This window comes from Vicugna pacos, chromosome 33 (genome assembly GCF_048564905.1).
Source record: "Vicugna pacos chromosome 33, VicPac4, whole genome shotgun sequence".
NCBI classification, from domain to species: Eukaryota; Metazoa; Chordata; class Mammalia; order Artiodactyla; family Camelidae; genus Vicugna; species Vicugna pacos.
Genome location: NC_133019.1, coordinates 11,429,047 through 11,442,830, shown reverse-complemented (window position 1 = coordinate 11,442,830; position 13,784 = coordinate 11,429,047). Strand labels below are relative to the sequence as shown.

Here is a 13,784-nt window from a genome sequence, read left to right as displayed (position 1 = left end):
ACACAAAGTATCTGGTCTAATCCTTGCTAAGTGGTGCTTGGCTCTGTGAGACCGTCACATTACTCTAGTGAAATGAAGCTCACCGAGACCACGCCACCGCCTGCCTGGCCGCTAATCGCTCCACGGCGTCAGGTGGATGTTTTGTTGGCCTCTTGTGAGGGAGACTAACAAAATAATTAGATTTGACTGAGTATTCTATTTAATGTAGGAGGTTTGTGATTCCTGCTCTGGTTTAATTAATTCCAGAAAGAGGCGGTAGGGAGGTAGGTGAGTTCATTTTTTTTTTTTAATTTATTTTTTATTGAAGTATATAGTCAGTTACAATAAGATCTGTCATTCATCTACTTACAGTATTAAACCCCAGATCTTATTAACCCATCAATTTCTGATGGGAAACTGCCCTCCAATTAATTTAACATCGTTCACATTGGGTAGGATCTGAGAGGTTTCCAGGGTTTATATAGAATAGCTTTTCTTAAAAGTTTACACCTGTAGGGCTCGTCCAGGAAGACAGGAGGAAAATAAGAAAAAGTCCATCCTCAAGAAGGTTAAAGTCTAATTGGAGGTAACAGCTTTACCTGCTTACAAAGCTTTTTTCCTAAGGTAGACAAGCTCAACAGCAACTAGTGATACTCAACATGGATTTCAGTAAGGGTGAGGAATAGAACTTCTGTCTGGTAGGTTTTAGAGGAATCACTCAAAGGGAAGCATAACTCGCCTGTACTATGCGCATCTCTCATTGCAACCATTCTTTCTTTCCATTCCCTTTTCATCCTCTTTGGTAAATATCTTTGCAACTGTAGAGCTTCTTTGATACCCCTAGAAGATCCACAAGTAGGTTGGTGTGTACTGCTCCTTACCCAAGGGCAGACAGGATCTCTACAAGAGTCAGTCTCACATCTCACCCTGGGGAGTCAGTGATTAATGTGGAGGCAAGCCTTTAGGGAAGTTAGACTACATTTCCAAACCAAGCTGTTGCCCTTCTTAAACATAAGAGGTCAAGCAACCAGGCAGTTTTCAGACTCCAGCCACTCCCCCTCCCCCAGCCGCACTCCCCCCACCACTGGCCAAAAAGGAAAGTTTTTTGCCTTGTTCATAGGGCAGGGTTTATGTGGTTAATTAAGGCTTAATCCAAATCTGGAAAGATCCCATAGGTGTACCCTGTGTGATCAGGTTGATTACCAAACCAGGACGGGATTTTGGAGAAAAGGGATTATAAATTCAAGGCAATGAGAAAAATGGAAACAGGCCTTGTTTCCCATTCTTTTGCCCAAATGAATGCTTGTTCTTTTCAGCTCATTGGAAGGTCCCGAGCCACGGTGGATAGACAAGACCAGTCCTCTGTCCTACCCAAATTTCCCACTCAGCTTGGACATATCTTAGCTGTGGGTGGAACTGTGGATTGTGCAATTTCTAATTGAGAAGAGAGCTTCTGCTCTTTTACAGCTACTGAAGAAAGATTTGAACTCTTTCCCCAAGTTGGATGCAGCAAGGAGTTACTTGGCCTCATTGCTGCCACCACACCTACGCTAATGATGCCCAAGTTCAAGATCCAAAAAGGTCAGGAAGGAGAGCTTCCTGGGATAGGGTGCGTGTCTCCAGGGATTGCTTGCTGTAATGAGGAATAATCACCTCTTTCTGGGGTTGGAGGGAGTACAGTTTGAGAGAAGGGACAGAGCTGGTAAATGTGCCATGGCAAAGGCAGGCTGGGTGTGGAAATCCACTCCTAACATTCATAGCCAAATGCAGAGGGCCTTAAAAAATCCGCTCTTCCTTCCACACCCAGCCTTTGCCCTCTCCCCCTGCTTCCACTTCGGAAAGTCTGAAGCATGCTTGGAAAGCTGTTTTCTGCTTTTTTCTCCTCTCTTCCACCCCCTTTCTAAGCTCCCAGCTGCTCGACCTCTTGCGTAACTGTGAGAGAGCACTGAGTTTTTGATGGGCTCCAGATGTGGAGCGGGGTGGGGGTGGAGGGTGGGGACGGTAGGTCTGAAGTCCCCTGAGTGCTCTAACTGTGGGAACATAGGGCCCCGACGCAGCAGGAGTGGGGACACTCTGCCCAGAGCCTTTATCGTGGGGTCAGCTGGTTGCTGGGAGGCCAGAGAGCAGTTGGGTGATGTTTCAACCCCCTGCCTCAGCATCAGCTGCCTCCGTGGCAGGCTTGATTATTCCCTGAAATTCCTCCTGACCAAGATGGTACAGAAGAGCTGGAGTTGTGAAACAGTTATGTGAAAAGTCTTTGAGGTACCCCAGTCTGAGCCCCTTCCCTCAAATGCTGGGTCTTGGCACATAGGATACCACAGTTGGGTTTTGTTTCTTTTTCTTCCTTTTCTCTTCTCTTTTCTTTCTTTCTGTTTTTCTTTTTCTTTTTTTTTTTGACAGAATAGCCTGAAAATTACTTCATGATCTGCTTCATGAAAGGTGGACAGAGTTAAAATACTTTTATTTTGAGTTAAAATACGTCTATGAGTCTCAAACAATATGACAAAAGAAAGAATAAGAGGCTTTGACCCCCAACACTGCTACCCCAGCCCCGGCCGAATCTTGGGGCTTCCTGGTACCCACAGCACATGCTGGAGCCTGATGATTTGACCTCTGTTAGCTACAGGAGGTAGCTGCAAAATGTCCTTCCCCCTCCTGCTTCTTGTCCATTGCCTGGCTCCGTTCAGCTCCAGCCTCCAGCCATGGGGGGTCCCCCTGCTAATGTTGGCCCTGTCAATGAGTGACCAAAGATTCTTGCTGTTCAACCTCCTGCTGTTCCGGGGTTAGGGAGAGAGGGTACACACTAAAGTCACTGAATCAGAACAAGATATGTCCATCCCCAAAAGGACAAATTATTTTCTGCTATCCTCCCCCCATTGGAATTTACTCCAGTCTTGGGGGCTTTTTGCTTCCTCCTTCAGGGAGGAAGAGTCTCAGGGGTCCCTCCAGTGCAGGTTAAAGAGGTCTAGTCTAGCTGAGTCCGGTTCCCTAGGGCCTCCCTCGTCAGTCTCCTGGGGCAAGAGCTGGCTTTGCAAGGTAAGGATCCACTGTCAGCATTGGGTTTCGGGTGGGGGTTGAGAAGGAGAATGGCTTTCAACCTGGTTCAGTTTCTAGGCTTTTCTTAGATTTTTAGTCCCCTTCCTTCTTCCTTATTAACCCCTCACTCCTACAGAGACCCAAACTGCTGTAGGATGGTGTGCTGGACTGCATATAGTTTGCCTCCTAGTTGTAAACTCTCAAGTTGTGGGGGTGGAGCCACAGTGTACAGGGGCAAGATGATCATTGCATTCGGCTTTACAGTTTGCACAGCACTTTAACATGCTTGCTTACACCTTTCCTTAGAAAAATCTGTGATGCCCTGTGTGCAGGGTTATCAACCCCATTAACAGTTCTTCATGATGGAGGGGCTTGGAATAGGATGAGGAGAAGGGGTGACAGAGGGCAGACCTGGATACCCTTAGCAGTCGTCTGAAGATGTTGAGGGCTGCGACTATGAGGTTTACTGGAAGATGATGGAGGAGTCAGCAGCTAAAATGAAAAGAGCGGGGCTCGGGGGGAGAAAAATTGTCAAAAACACCCTCTCAGAAGAACCTTAAAGCCTAGGGACGGAGGGTGGTCTAGCAGAGTCCGAAGGGGAGTGGGGGTGAGTGGGGATAGGGGTGTGTACGGGGTGGTGGTGGTAGTGGAGAGCCCAGCTGCAGAGATGAACAAAGCGGGCGCTGTGCAGGCGGGGGAGGTGCTGCTATGGGAAAGGGTGGGTGGGGGGACCTCGGGCTCCCGTCCCACAAGGGCGTCTTCTCAGGCTGGCCAGGCAGAAGGGACGGGGGACGGGGGCGGGGACTCGCAGCGGGTGGGGTGGAGAGGCGGGACCCGCTTGTTCTCCTCCTACTCAGCGGGCTCCCAGGGAAAAGCAAGAGTGTCCTGAGCCTGAGGCCGCGGCGACAGAGCCAGGCGAAGGAACCTGTGTGCCCCTCTCCCCGCGAGGTAAGAACGCTCTCTCCCACTACGCCTGCGGCTCTCGCTCGCTGCGCGGCTGGGACTGGATAAGAGGAAGTCCCAGGGACCTGGAGAGAGCCCCCGAATGAGCCCTGGGCTGGAGAGCCTGGAAGAAACTCATAAGGGAGGAGAGGTGCCCTAGGTGAGTGCGCGTGAGTTGGGGAGCAAGGGGCTTTGGGCGAAGTGGGCTCCGCAGCTTTCCTGCGAGCTACTTGCTGCTCTTGCCCTCCCGGGCCGCTGCCCGCGCCGCCGCCAGAGGGGGCCCTCGCGCTCTCCCCCGGGACGAACGTGGATACTTTTCCCTTCAAGACTCCCTTTGCGGGCACCCAGATGGCCGGGCGACACTCGCAGGATCTCGTCCTCTTGCTCCCACACCTCTCCTCTCCAGCCGACAGAAGTACTGAGAGCCCTGCATCAGGAGGGGGATCCCCTGGGGTATCTCCCCTCCGGTCCCGGGCCTGGCCGCCTTAATGGACGGAAAGGGATGCAGAATCGGACTGAGAGGCAATGGTGTCCAGAAGGGTGTGTTCAGGAGATGAGTGCCACATCTGGGGCCTCGCAGGTCCTCTTCCGAGGCCCCGAGTCTTCAGGGGTCCGAGACGCCAGAGGGGGGACCCTGGGGCAGTGAGTCCCCGGCTCTTGCCAAGCCCCCGTGGTCGGGATACGAATCCTTTGCGGAGTTCCCCGGGGCCCCGGCTGAGCCAGGTCATCGGGCTTCTCCAGGATGGGGAAGCGCGGGCGGGCGGGAGCGGCGTGGGGGCTGGGAGGGCTCGCGGGGCAAGGGGTTGCCCAGGCGCCCGCGGACGCTTCCGCCCAGGCGGGCGCGAGCGGAGGCTGGGCCCGGAGACCGCTCAGCTCGGCGGGGGACCCAGGGCTCCGGGGCGGGGCTGCATTCTGGGCCCGTTAGCTCAGCCGTCCCGGAGGCTTCTAGAGGCTGACTCATCCGACGGGTCACACACAAACAGCCTCCCCCCACGTCAGACATCCCACGCGCAGACACGCACGGCGCGCCACCCGGCATCACCCACGCACCCTTCCCAACGCACAGACCGCGCGGACTCCCCAGTCTCTCCACCGTGACACGTGTGGAACTCGGACATCTAGACTTGCATACACTTCACACACACGCCAAGCACCCGCAGCACTCGCAGGAACCCCACCTCACACCGGCGGACCCCCGCGCTCACGCCCCTCCTCGCGCACACGCCCCTCCTCGCGCACACGCACCCCGCTGACACACGCAGCTCACACCCATTACACAAGTCCTCACACATGCGGCCCCTCTCATACGCACCCCCTTCACACACGCATCTTCCTTACACACACACAAATGCTACACTCGCAGCCCTCCGCTCACGCCCGTAGCCCCCCTCCCGCATCCGCCCGCGAGGAGCCGCTGGTGTCTGGGGGCCGCCCCTTTCCCCCGCCGCGCAAACAAGCGGCCCCTTCTCCCCGCCGGGCCAAAGAAAGGCCGCTTGTCCGGCGTCAGCGGCGGGCGGGGCGGCCCGGCAGGAGGCCCAACACTGTGGCCTTGTCCCACCTGGCGGCCCCGGGGAGGGCGGCGAGGGGCAGCAGGGAGCCCTCCGTGCGGAAAACCCCACTCGGCCTGGCAGCCTCAGGGAGCTGCCCTTTTCCAGTATCCCAGCTCCACCCCGAACACGAATAAAATCACACCTCTAAACTACACTCGCGCCAGGTCCTGGCCGCCTCCTCCAGCCCCGACTGCCTGCCTGTAGTCTCTCCTCACTCCTGGGTCCCCCGGCTTGCCCTCTGGCCCCCTCTTTTCCTCCAGGGCCTGGTCTCCCGCTCCCCCGTCTCCCCCTCCACGGCCCTGGGTACCTACCTTCTACTGCTCCCCCGGCCCGTCACCCCGTTTCCTTGAGGGCCCCTCTGTCCTCAGTCTCCCCCATCTCCTTCTTCGCCTCCCCAATCCCTCTACATTTGTCCCTGTCTCCCTCCACCTCTGCCCCGGACTCTATCCTGTTTCCCACCTTCTTCCCCTCCTCCTCATCCTCTGCCCTCAGTCTTCCCTCCCCAGCTCTCCTTTTCCCTCATGCCTCAGTCTCCCTTTTTTATTTTTCCCTCCAAATCCCTTCGTCTCCCCTCCCGCCCCGTCCCTCAGCAGATACCCTCGTCTTCCTCCTCCTGGAAGTTCTCTCCGCCCCGGGACTTTCCCCACGCCCTCCCCGCCCCCGCCCGGCCCTGGCGCCCCGCCCGCTGGGCTTCCAGCCTCAGTTTCCTTCCCTTCCCGACTCCTTCCTCTGCCGGCAGCCCTTCTTCGAGGGCGGATGTGCGCCAGGCCAGAGAAGGCGGCGGCGGGCCGAGAGGAATCCAGCTCGGCCCCGCAGGCCTCCGGCCACAGCCATGCGACGCCCGGGGCGAGGCCTGGACTGGTCGCCCGGGCCACAGGTGAGGCCGGAGCGGAGCACCCGAACAGTGGCGCCACGGGGGCCGCTCTCGCCCCGGGTCTGGCCTCGGATCTTTCATCTGGGGCCCGATTTGGAGCCTGGACTTCCTCCAGTGCTGTCGGTTCCAGACCTTTCCTGCCACTCCCCGGTCCTCTCATCGTCCTCATTCGGGTGCCGAGACACCGGAGCGGTGACTCTGGGCGCCCCACGCGGCACAGTGAGCTGGGGACAGGGTGGGGCTGCTGATTCCCAGTGGCCTGGATGCCCGGGCGCTCCCGCTAGGCCAGGAGGCCGGAGGGGCCGGAGCAGAGACACCTGCCGGAGCCCCGGCCTCGCCTCACAAGGGTCCCTCCCTGTGGCACGTCCCTTCCAGACAGCCAGGCCTCCGCCACCCTGCGCCCAAGGAAGAGCGTGGGCATCTCTGCCCGCGGTGCGGGAGGGCTACCGACAAGCCAAGCCTGACGGCGGCGCTTCCCCTTGTCCCTCCTTCCAGAGAGCCGGACTTGCACCGCAGGAGCCTTTTTTTGGCAGCGGGGCGGGGCGGGGTTTCCAAGAACGGCCGCGGAGGCCGGGCGGAGCGAGCGGGGTGGGTAATTACAGCCCCGGGTGGTGGGCAGCCCTGGGGGACCGAAGCGGGTCGGCCGGTGGGGGGGCGCCCCGGCGCAGCCCGCCTGGTCGCCCAGGCCGGGGGTGGGGTCGGAGGACAGGGCGCGCCCCAGTGGCTGCTCTCCGGGCCGCGGCGCAGCCCTCGGGTCAGAGCACCAGCAGAGTGCTGGGACGTGTGGGTCTGGTGTATCTTTCCACTTCACCTGGATTAGGTTTCGGAGCTGGGGCCACAGCCTCGCGCCTCCCAGTCTCTACATCTTTTCTTATCTTCTCGGTCTCTCCCTACATCTCTTCTCATCGCTCCCTCTGCTCTCACCTCCTTATTCCCTTCTCTCCTCTCCTCTAATCACTTTTGTTCCCCATCAACTTTACTCCTCTACAATCTGTATCTCCACTTGAAATCTTTGGTGTAAGTAAATGAGCACGCCCCCTGCTGCCTCACAGGGTGATAGTGACAAGTTGGACAGATAAAGAAACTGAAGCCCAGAAAGGTGAAGTGACTTGTTCAAGGTCACAAATTTCATACTAATAACTGGCATGTGCTTTGAACTTCACAGAGTGTCATTTGATATAATACCTGAGTTCCCAAACAATCGTCTTTTTTTTTTAAGGTTTTTTTTGGGGGGGGAGGGTAGGTAGTTAGGATTATTTATTTTTTAAAATGGAGGTACTGGGTATTGAACCTAGGACCTCATGCATGCTAAGCAAGCACACTATCTCTAAGCTATATCCTCCCCCTCATCTTTTTTTTTTTTGACTAATCGTTTTACTGAGGTAAGATGATTCATACCATAAAATTCACTTACTTTAAATGTATATTCAATGATTTACATTACATTTGCAGATCTGTGCAACCATCATCAAAAATAAGTTTTAGAACATTTCTATCACTCCCAAAAGAATCTTCCCATTTGTGGTCACTCCCCATTCCACCCCAGCCCCAGGCAAGCAGTAATCCAGACAACTTTTCTTTTTTGTTTTAAATCATTATTCCAGTTTTATAGAGAATGATCTGACTGTCCGAGAAGTTACATAACGTGTCCAAGATCTCTCAGCTAATAAATACTAAAGTCAGGATTAGAATGTAAGGCTCTTGTATCCCAGTCTAAAGCTCTTTCCACTAAATGATGATACCTTTCCTTCGCCATTATTTATTGTTTTGTTTTCTTACCCCTCTTTTATATAAACTCTCTATCCCCAACCCACTCTCTCTTGCCTCTCCTCCCTCAGAGGAGGCTGAGGGATTTCCCTGAGTCAGAGAAGCAGTACAAGTCCCTGACCCTGGAAATTCTTCCCCGACCAGATCTCCTGGGGACATACCTCATACCAGGCCAGTTTAGGCCTGAGGGGAGGTTAACGGCCTCTGCCTTCCCTCTTCCCAGGCAGACTTGGGGTGGGCCCCAGGCCCTGTTCCAGCCTCTCTTCCGCCAGCTTGGGTGGAAATGGTGACGGAGATGATGTAGTCCCAGTCCGGAAGGGTGGGAGCTGGGAGGGTAAAATTAGTAACTCTATGGCTAAGGCGCTTGGGCCTCAATGCCAGGGTCAGACGCTCCTTGGAATGCTGGCTCCTGCCCCCACTTCCTCTCCAAGTTGCTTGGTAGATGGCTGGAAGAGAAAATGGAGAGGAACCCTGCCTTCCTGGGTCTCCCTCCCTACCTTCAGTCACACTCTTTGCAGTTTCCCCAGTTAACATTTCAGCAGCAAATGGGAAGTTTCTCATCTTAGCGAGTTGGCCAAGGATGGGCATGTAGGCCACATTAGTACACAGAGGTCCTTCCTCTTGGCTCTCAGATACCAGAACTGTGAGCCGGAGAGAAAGGGATGCGTGAGAAAGTGTTCGAGTTCTGACTCTGGCATCTATTTTACCTCCGGTTCTAAGGACTCAGCATCCTACAGCACCAAATCAGGTTAAGAACCCCAGGAGTCCTATATTTCCAGTGTTAGTCACCCCTGAGGGTTTTTTTTGCTGATTGTGTGGGGATAAGATTGCTTTCTGGGGAAAAGAGGGTACCGGAATTGAGACAGAGATGGCAAGAATAGTTTTTCCCGGTTGTCTCCTTGAAGAAAACACCCATCTGAGACCCCTGGGAAATGAGACAAAGGGAGAGGAGGAGAGGGAAAGGCTGGAGAGGGAGCTCCTGCCCCCCCCCACCTGGGGTCCTCTGTCTGCTGGTGTCCCTGGAGGGGCTTCCTTGGACTTGCTTCTCCCACTAAGGTAGATTTCACCCACCCTGCTTATGGCCCCAGATGTCTGAGGGTCCTCATCTGCCAACGCCTGGGTCCTGGGTGTCAGGGACTAGAAAGCACAGAAATACAGGTTGGGTCCTATAGAGCTTCCTGTGTGTGGCAAGACCAGGACCAGCGTGGTGTGGTATCCACGCCAAGGCTGAAGATGAGGCACTGCCCTCCCCCAGGAAGTTCCCAAGCTGCCCCCACGTCTCCCTCAGCGGGATGTGCTGTGCTGGGAACCATGGTGACTGGGCTGCCCCTGCCCTGAGAACCACAGAGCCCACTCCTTTCCCTTCTCTGCCTGGCCTTCCTGCCTTACCTGTGTTCTACTGTGTCTGCAGGAGCTCCGGAGCCCCAGGACCATGGACACCCTCAACAAGAACCAGGGGGTCCCTGGATGCAAGACCCAAGCTGTGGTGCAGGTGAGTGGGGTGGAGCCATGGGGTAAGAGTGCTGTTGGTGAGGGTGGGGCTCTGCCTCCCCGTGGTCCCACCCCAAGGATGGGAGCAGCAGCACCTCTCTCTCTCAGCTCTTCCCCAGGTCCCAAGCCTATTAACAGCTAAGTCTTTAGCTGAATTAGGTTAATTGGTTCACCCAGAATATATCCTTTGAAAGTCAGGAAGCGGTTTACAGACTGACCCTGAGCTGTATCTCTCCCTGCAGTCCTGCCCTCTCTAGTAATTTGGTTTAACAGGGACAAGAAATGGCCAAGTGGATTGCCATGGACAGGTCTGCAGGGACGAGGCTTGATGGGTCCCCTCTGCAGTACCCCTCCTCTTACCCAGTCTCCCCACTCCCTGACTCTCTCCTCGTTTCGTTTCTGTCCTATTAGACAAAAGGGGCAGTTAAACCAAGACTGGAGATAAATCCGGTGGGATGAGTTAGTGGCCTAGATTCAGATCTAATTACAATTTAGTGGAATAATGCTCGGTGTGAGATTTTGCGCTAAGCCTTTAGACACCCTCGGAGCTCTTTGAAGAGGGCAAGTGCTGGAGAGAGTGCTGGTGTGACTGGGACCAGGGTGGTAAGGTGCTGGCCTGGAGTCTCTAATGATGCGCATCCCCCACCTGCTCTACCTGCAGAAAGGACCCCTGGACCTGATTGAAACGGGCAAAGGGCTGAAAGTGCAAACGGACAAACCCCACCTGGTGAGCTTGGGCAGCGGGCGGCTCAGCACGGCCATCACCCTTCTGCCTCTGGAGGAAGGTGAGTCTGGGGGGTGTCCTGCCTGTCCCCAGTCCATCCTCATAGACATTCCTGCCCTGGAATCCAGGTGTATGTTGGGGCCCTCCTGCCCTCTGCTGGCAGTGTTTGCCTCCCCCAAATAGGAGGCTGGCCGTGCCACCCCACCCCACCAGCTTGCTTCCCTTGTCTGTCTCTCCAGATTGCCTGTGCTCTTGGGTAGATGATCTGGCTCCATGACTGGGATTAAAGTTCAGGTTAGAAATAAGGAGAAGAGCACATGGCTCTTGGCAACCAGTGTGGTCAAGAAGAAAGGGGGCCCCATGCCAGGACAACACCTGGCTTGGGAGAAGGTCCCATGGAGATGGAGAGGTGGGAGTGGGGCGGACCTCCCTGGTCAGGCTCTGACACAGCCCCCTTCACCTCGCAGCTTCTACCCTTCTCCCTCCACTGCACTTGTTGCCCGGGTGATACTACATTCCCCACATTCTCCAAATACCAGTCCCAGGGGCTCTGCCAGGGGGAGAGTCTGCACGGAAGAGAGGGGGAATGAGGGAGGGCAAGGGTTGCAGGTGGTAGCAGGGAGGGAGAGGTGGGGGAGAGAGGGAAAGCTAGAAGAAAAGAGGGGGAGAATGGTGAAGGAGAAAGAGGACTTGGGGGTGTTGGGGGGACTAAGGGATGGACTTCAGAGAAGTCCTACTCCATCTGTGGATCCTCAGTGCCCTCTGGGCCTTCCCATCTCTGGGCCAGAGTTTTCTCCACCTGAGAAGAACTTTTACCACTTACTATCTCATTTGGGCTCAAGGGTCCCAAAAGTGTGGCCAGTGATTCTCCCCTGGAGTGGGAGGTGGCACTTAATTTCCAGTGTGGCCCTCCTCACCCCGTCTCTGCCTCCTCAGCCTGGACCACGCTCTGACTCAGTTTGCCTCCTGTCTTCAGGGAGGACGGTGATTGGCTCTGCAGCTAGGGACATCTCACTGCAGGGTCCAGGCCTGGCACCAGAGCACTGCTACATCGAGAACCGACGGGGCACCCTCACCCTCTACCCCTGTGGCAATGCCTGCACAATTGATGGGCTCCCCGTCCGGCAGCCCACTCGGCTCACTCAGGGTAAGGTCTGATACGCCCAAATGCAGGGAGCCTCCATTTAAAAGCTTGTGCGTGACAGGTGCAGGGGAAGCCGGCTGTGGTGGTTGCCATGGTAACTGCCTGAATAGCCAAGTTAGGGGTGGGGTGCTCAGGTGCATCTGGATCAGGTGCATTGGGAAACCCCTCCAGCATCCAGGCTTGTCTTCAGCCTACTTTTCTCTGGTCACCCCCCACCCTGCCTCCCACACCCACCCTGGGGAGAGAAAGAGTTCTTCTTCCTGCTCACAGAGGGAATAGGGAGCCGTGCGGTGGTCGTGGTTGCTAGTGGTTGTTAGGGGAGAGCATCTGTTGCGGCAGTGAGGGGAACAACAGCATGGGGACATGATGCCAAGAGGGAGCTGTTTGGGAAAGCTGTTAAGGTTGGGGCGGTCAGGACAATAGGGATGGGAAAGGGGCAAAATCTGAGGACACGCCACTCCTGTTAAAACATTGTCGATAGTAGCTTTTGGGTTGTGAATATGGTTACCATCCTATTTCCCAAAGCAACTGGCCATTCTGTTATGGAAGGGAGGGAGCTCTAAAAACTGGGCCTCTGGTTACTATGGTGACCAGGCAGGTAAAGGGTTGGCTCAGGTAGCACTCTGATAGACCAGGTGTGTTTGCCCTAGGCATCAACTTATATAATGAGTCGTCATATTAGGGCGATGGAGAAAGCAGATTTGGGTGGGGGATAGAGGTGGGGTAACATAAGGATAGGAGCTTTGTGCTGAGCCTGGTTCTGAGTAGGACTAATATCCTGGCATTGTTTTCTGGGGACTCTTGCATCTTACTGGCTGGAAGCGCCTTTGCAGTGGAAATCACTCCACTGTTTCCCTCTCTCCTTCTATTCACACCCCTTGGGGTCTCTCCCTTCAGAGCTGGCCCAGGAGACCCAACCTTCCTGCCCTTGGGAGTGTGGGGGGTCAACTGACTGCAGGGAGGCAGGTCCGCCCATCGGCAGCAGCAGCAGCGGGTGGGCCTTGTCTCTGCCAGGGCTTAGCTGACTCCAAGTAAGAGGAGGAACCCCTATAAACTGAGGCTTTGGCTGTGATGCCGTCTGGTCCCTTCCAATCTCAAAGAAAGAATCTTCCCCACGATTTGGGTGTGTGGAGGTGAGACAGTAGAGCAACAAGAAGAGGCGGGGCAGAGTTCAAAGATGGCGGGAGAAAGAACCCGGCCCTTACTCCCCCATCCCCAAGCCCCTCACTGTCATGGGAAGAACGTTCTTCCTCTGTGTCGTGAACAGGGCGGATGGAGGAGCGATGTTCTGCAGGTAGACCTCTCTTGCCCAGTCTCCCCAGTGTAGCATTTGAGGGCCTGGGCCAAGATGGAATTCTTAGGCATTTCCTGTGGCCCAAGTGACCCCTAAGTCTTCCCCAGCCAAAAGCCCACCCTGCCAAGTATGTACCCTCCCACTTGCTCCTGACCCTAAACCCCCTTCCCTTTGCCTCCCTCCTACCCCATAGCCTTCTTGTCTTGGCTTGCCTGTCTCAGAAGCTTGGCAGCCTGGGGAGGGGTAGGCAGAGGCACAAAGGAACGGGTGTTCTTCTCCCCAGCACTCCCCCTCCCCTGGGCTCCAGGAGCTGAGGGTTTCCTTGTCTCCTCTCTGGAGCAAGGCACCAAGCCCGGCCCTGCCTGGCCCCACTCCGGACATTCTTGGGAGTGCGTTTCCCTGGAAACTGGGTGGCTCGGGGGTGCATGTGCTATCTCTGTGTGTCTGTGTAACTGGAGTGTGTTTATGTATCTCCGGATGTGTTTGTGACTCTGGGCTTCTGTATCGCTGTGTTTGTGTCTTTCCTTGAGTTTGTGGATCAGAGTGTTCAAGTCAGGGTGGTGGGATGGGGGCAGGGGTGAACTCAGGACTGATGGTACCAAAGTGTCCATATGTGAACTCCTGTGTGTGTGAGAACTCATTGGCCACATGCCTATCTGTGGGCACATATCAAGAGGGCCATTTTCCCTGTCTTGGTCCCCCATTCTGGCCTTGTAGAGGGGATGTTCCTCACTCCTCTTGGAAAAACAGAGGGCTACCCTAGAAATAACAAGGAGCCCTCTCCAGCTGGCTGGGCCTTGGATGCATCATTCTGGGCGCTGTGCCCAACCATAGGCAACTTGGAGAGGCACACGTCATAACAAGCAGGGTGGCAGTGACAGGCTCTTCCAGCAGGAATATGCCTGGGTCGGAGTGGGGAGAAGCAGGCAGAAAATAGATGCCAACCTTTATCTAAAGCTATGGACATGGACACAGGAGCTTGA

At 55.4% G+C, this 13,784-nt stretch overlaps 1 protein-coding gene across 11 annotated transcripts in view; it reads left to right on the top strand.

Moving 5' to 3' along the window:
- Nucleotides 1–3,837: 3,837 nt before the first annotated feature.
- Nucleotides 3,838–13,784, top strand: part of PHLDB1 (pleckstrin homology like domain family B member 1) — a 44,345-nt gene continuing 34,398 nt past the window's right edge. For 6 of the 11 annotated variants that reach the window (XM_072954089.1, XM_072954085.1, XM_015242177.3 and 3 more), the window contains exons 1-4: nucleotides 6,234–6,384; nucleotides 9,560–9,640; nucleotides 10,301–10,424; nucleotides 11,340–11,510. In XM_072954089.1, the coding sequence (XP_072810190.1) occupies nucleotides 6,340–6,384; nucleotides 9,560–9,640; nucleotides 10,301–10,424; nucleotides 11,340–11,510 (421 nt within the window). In that variant the 5' untranslated portion in view covers nucleotides 6,234–6,339. The other 5 variants (XM_072954091.1, XM_072954088.1, XM_015242175.3 and 2 more) reach the window with 3 other exon arrangements.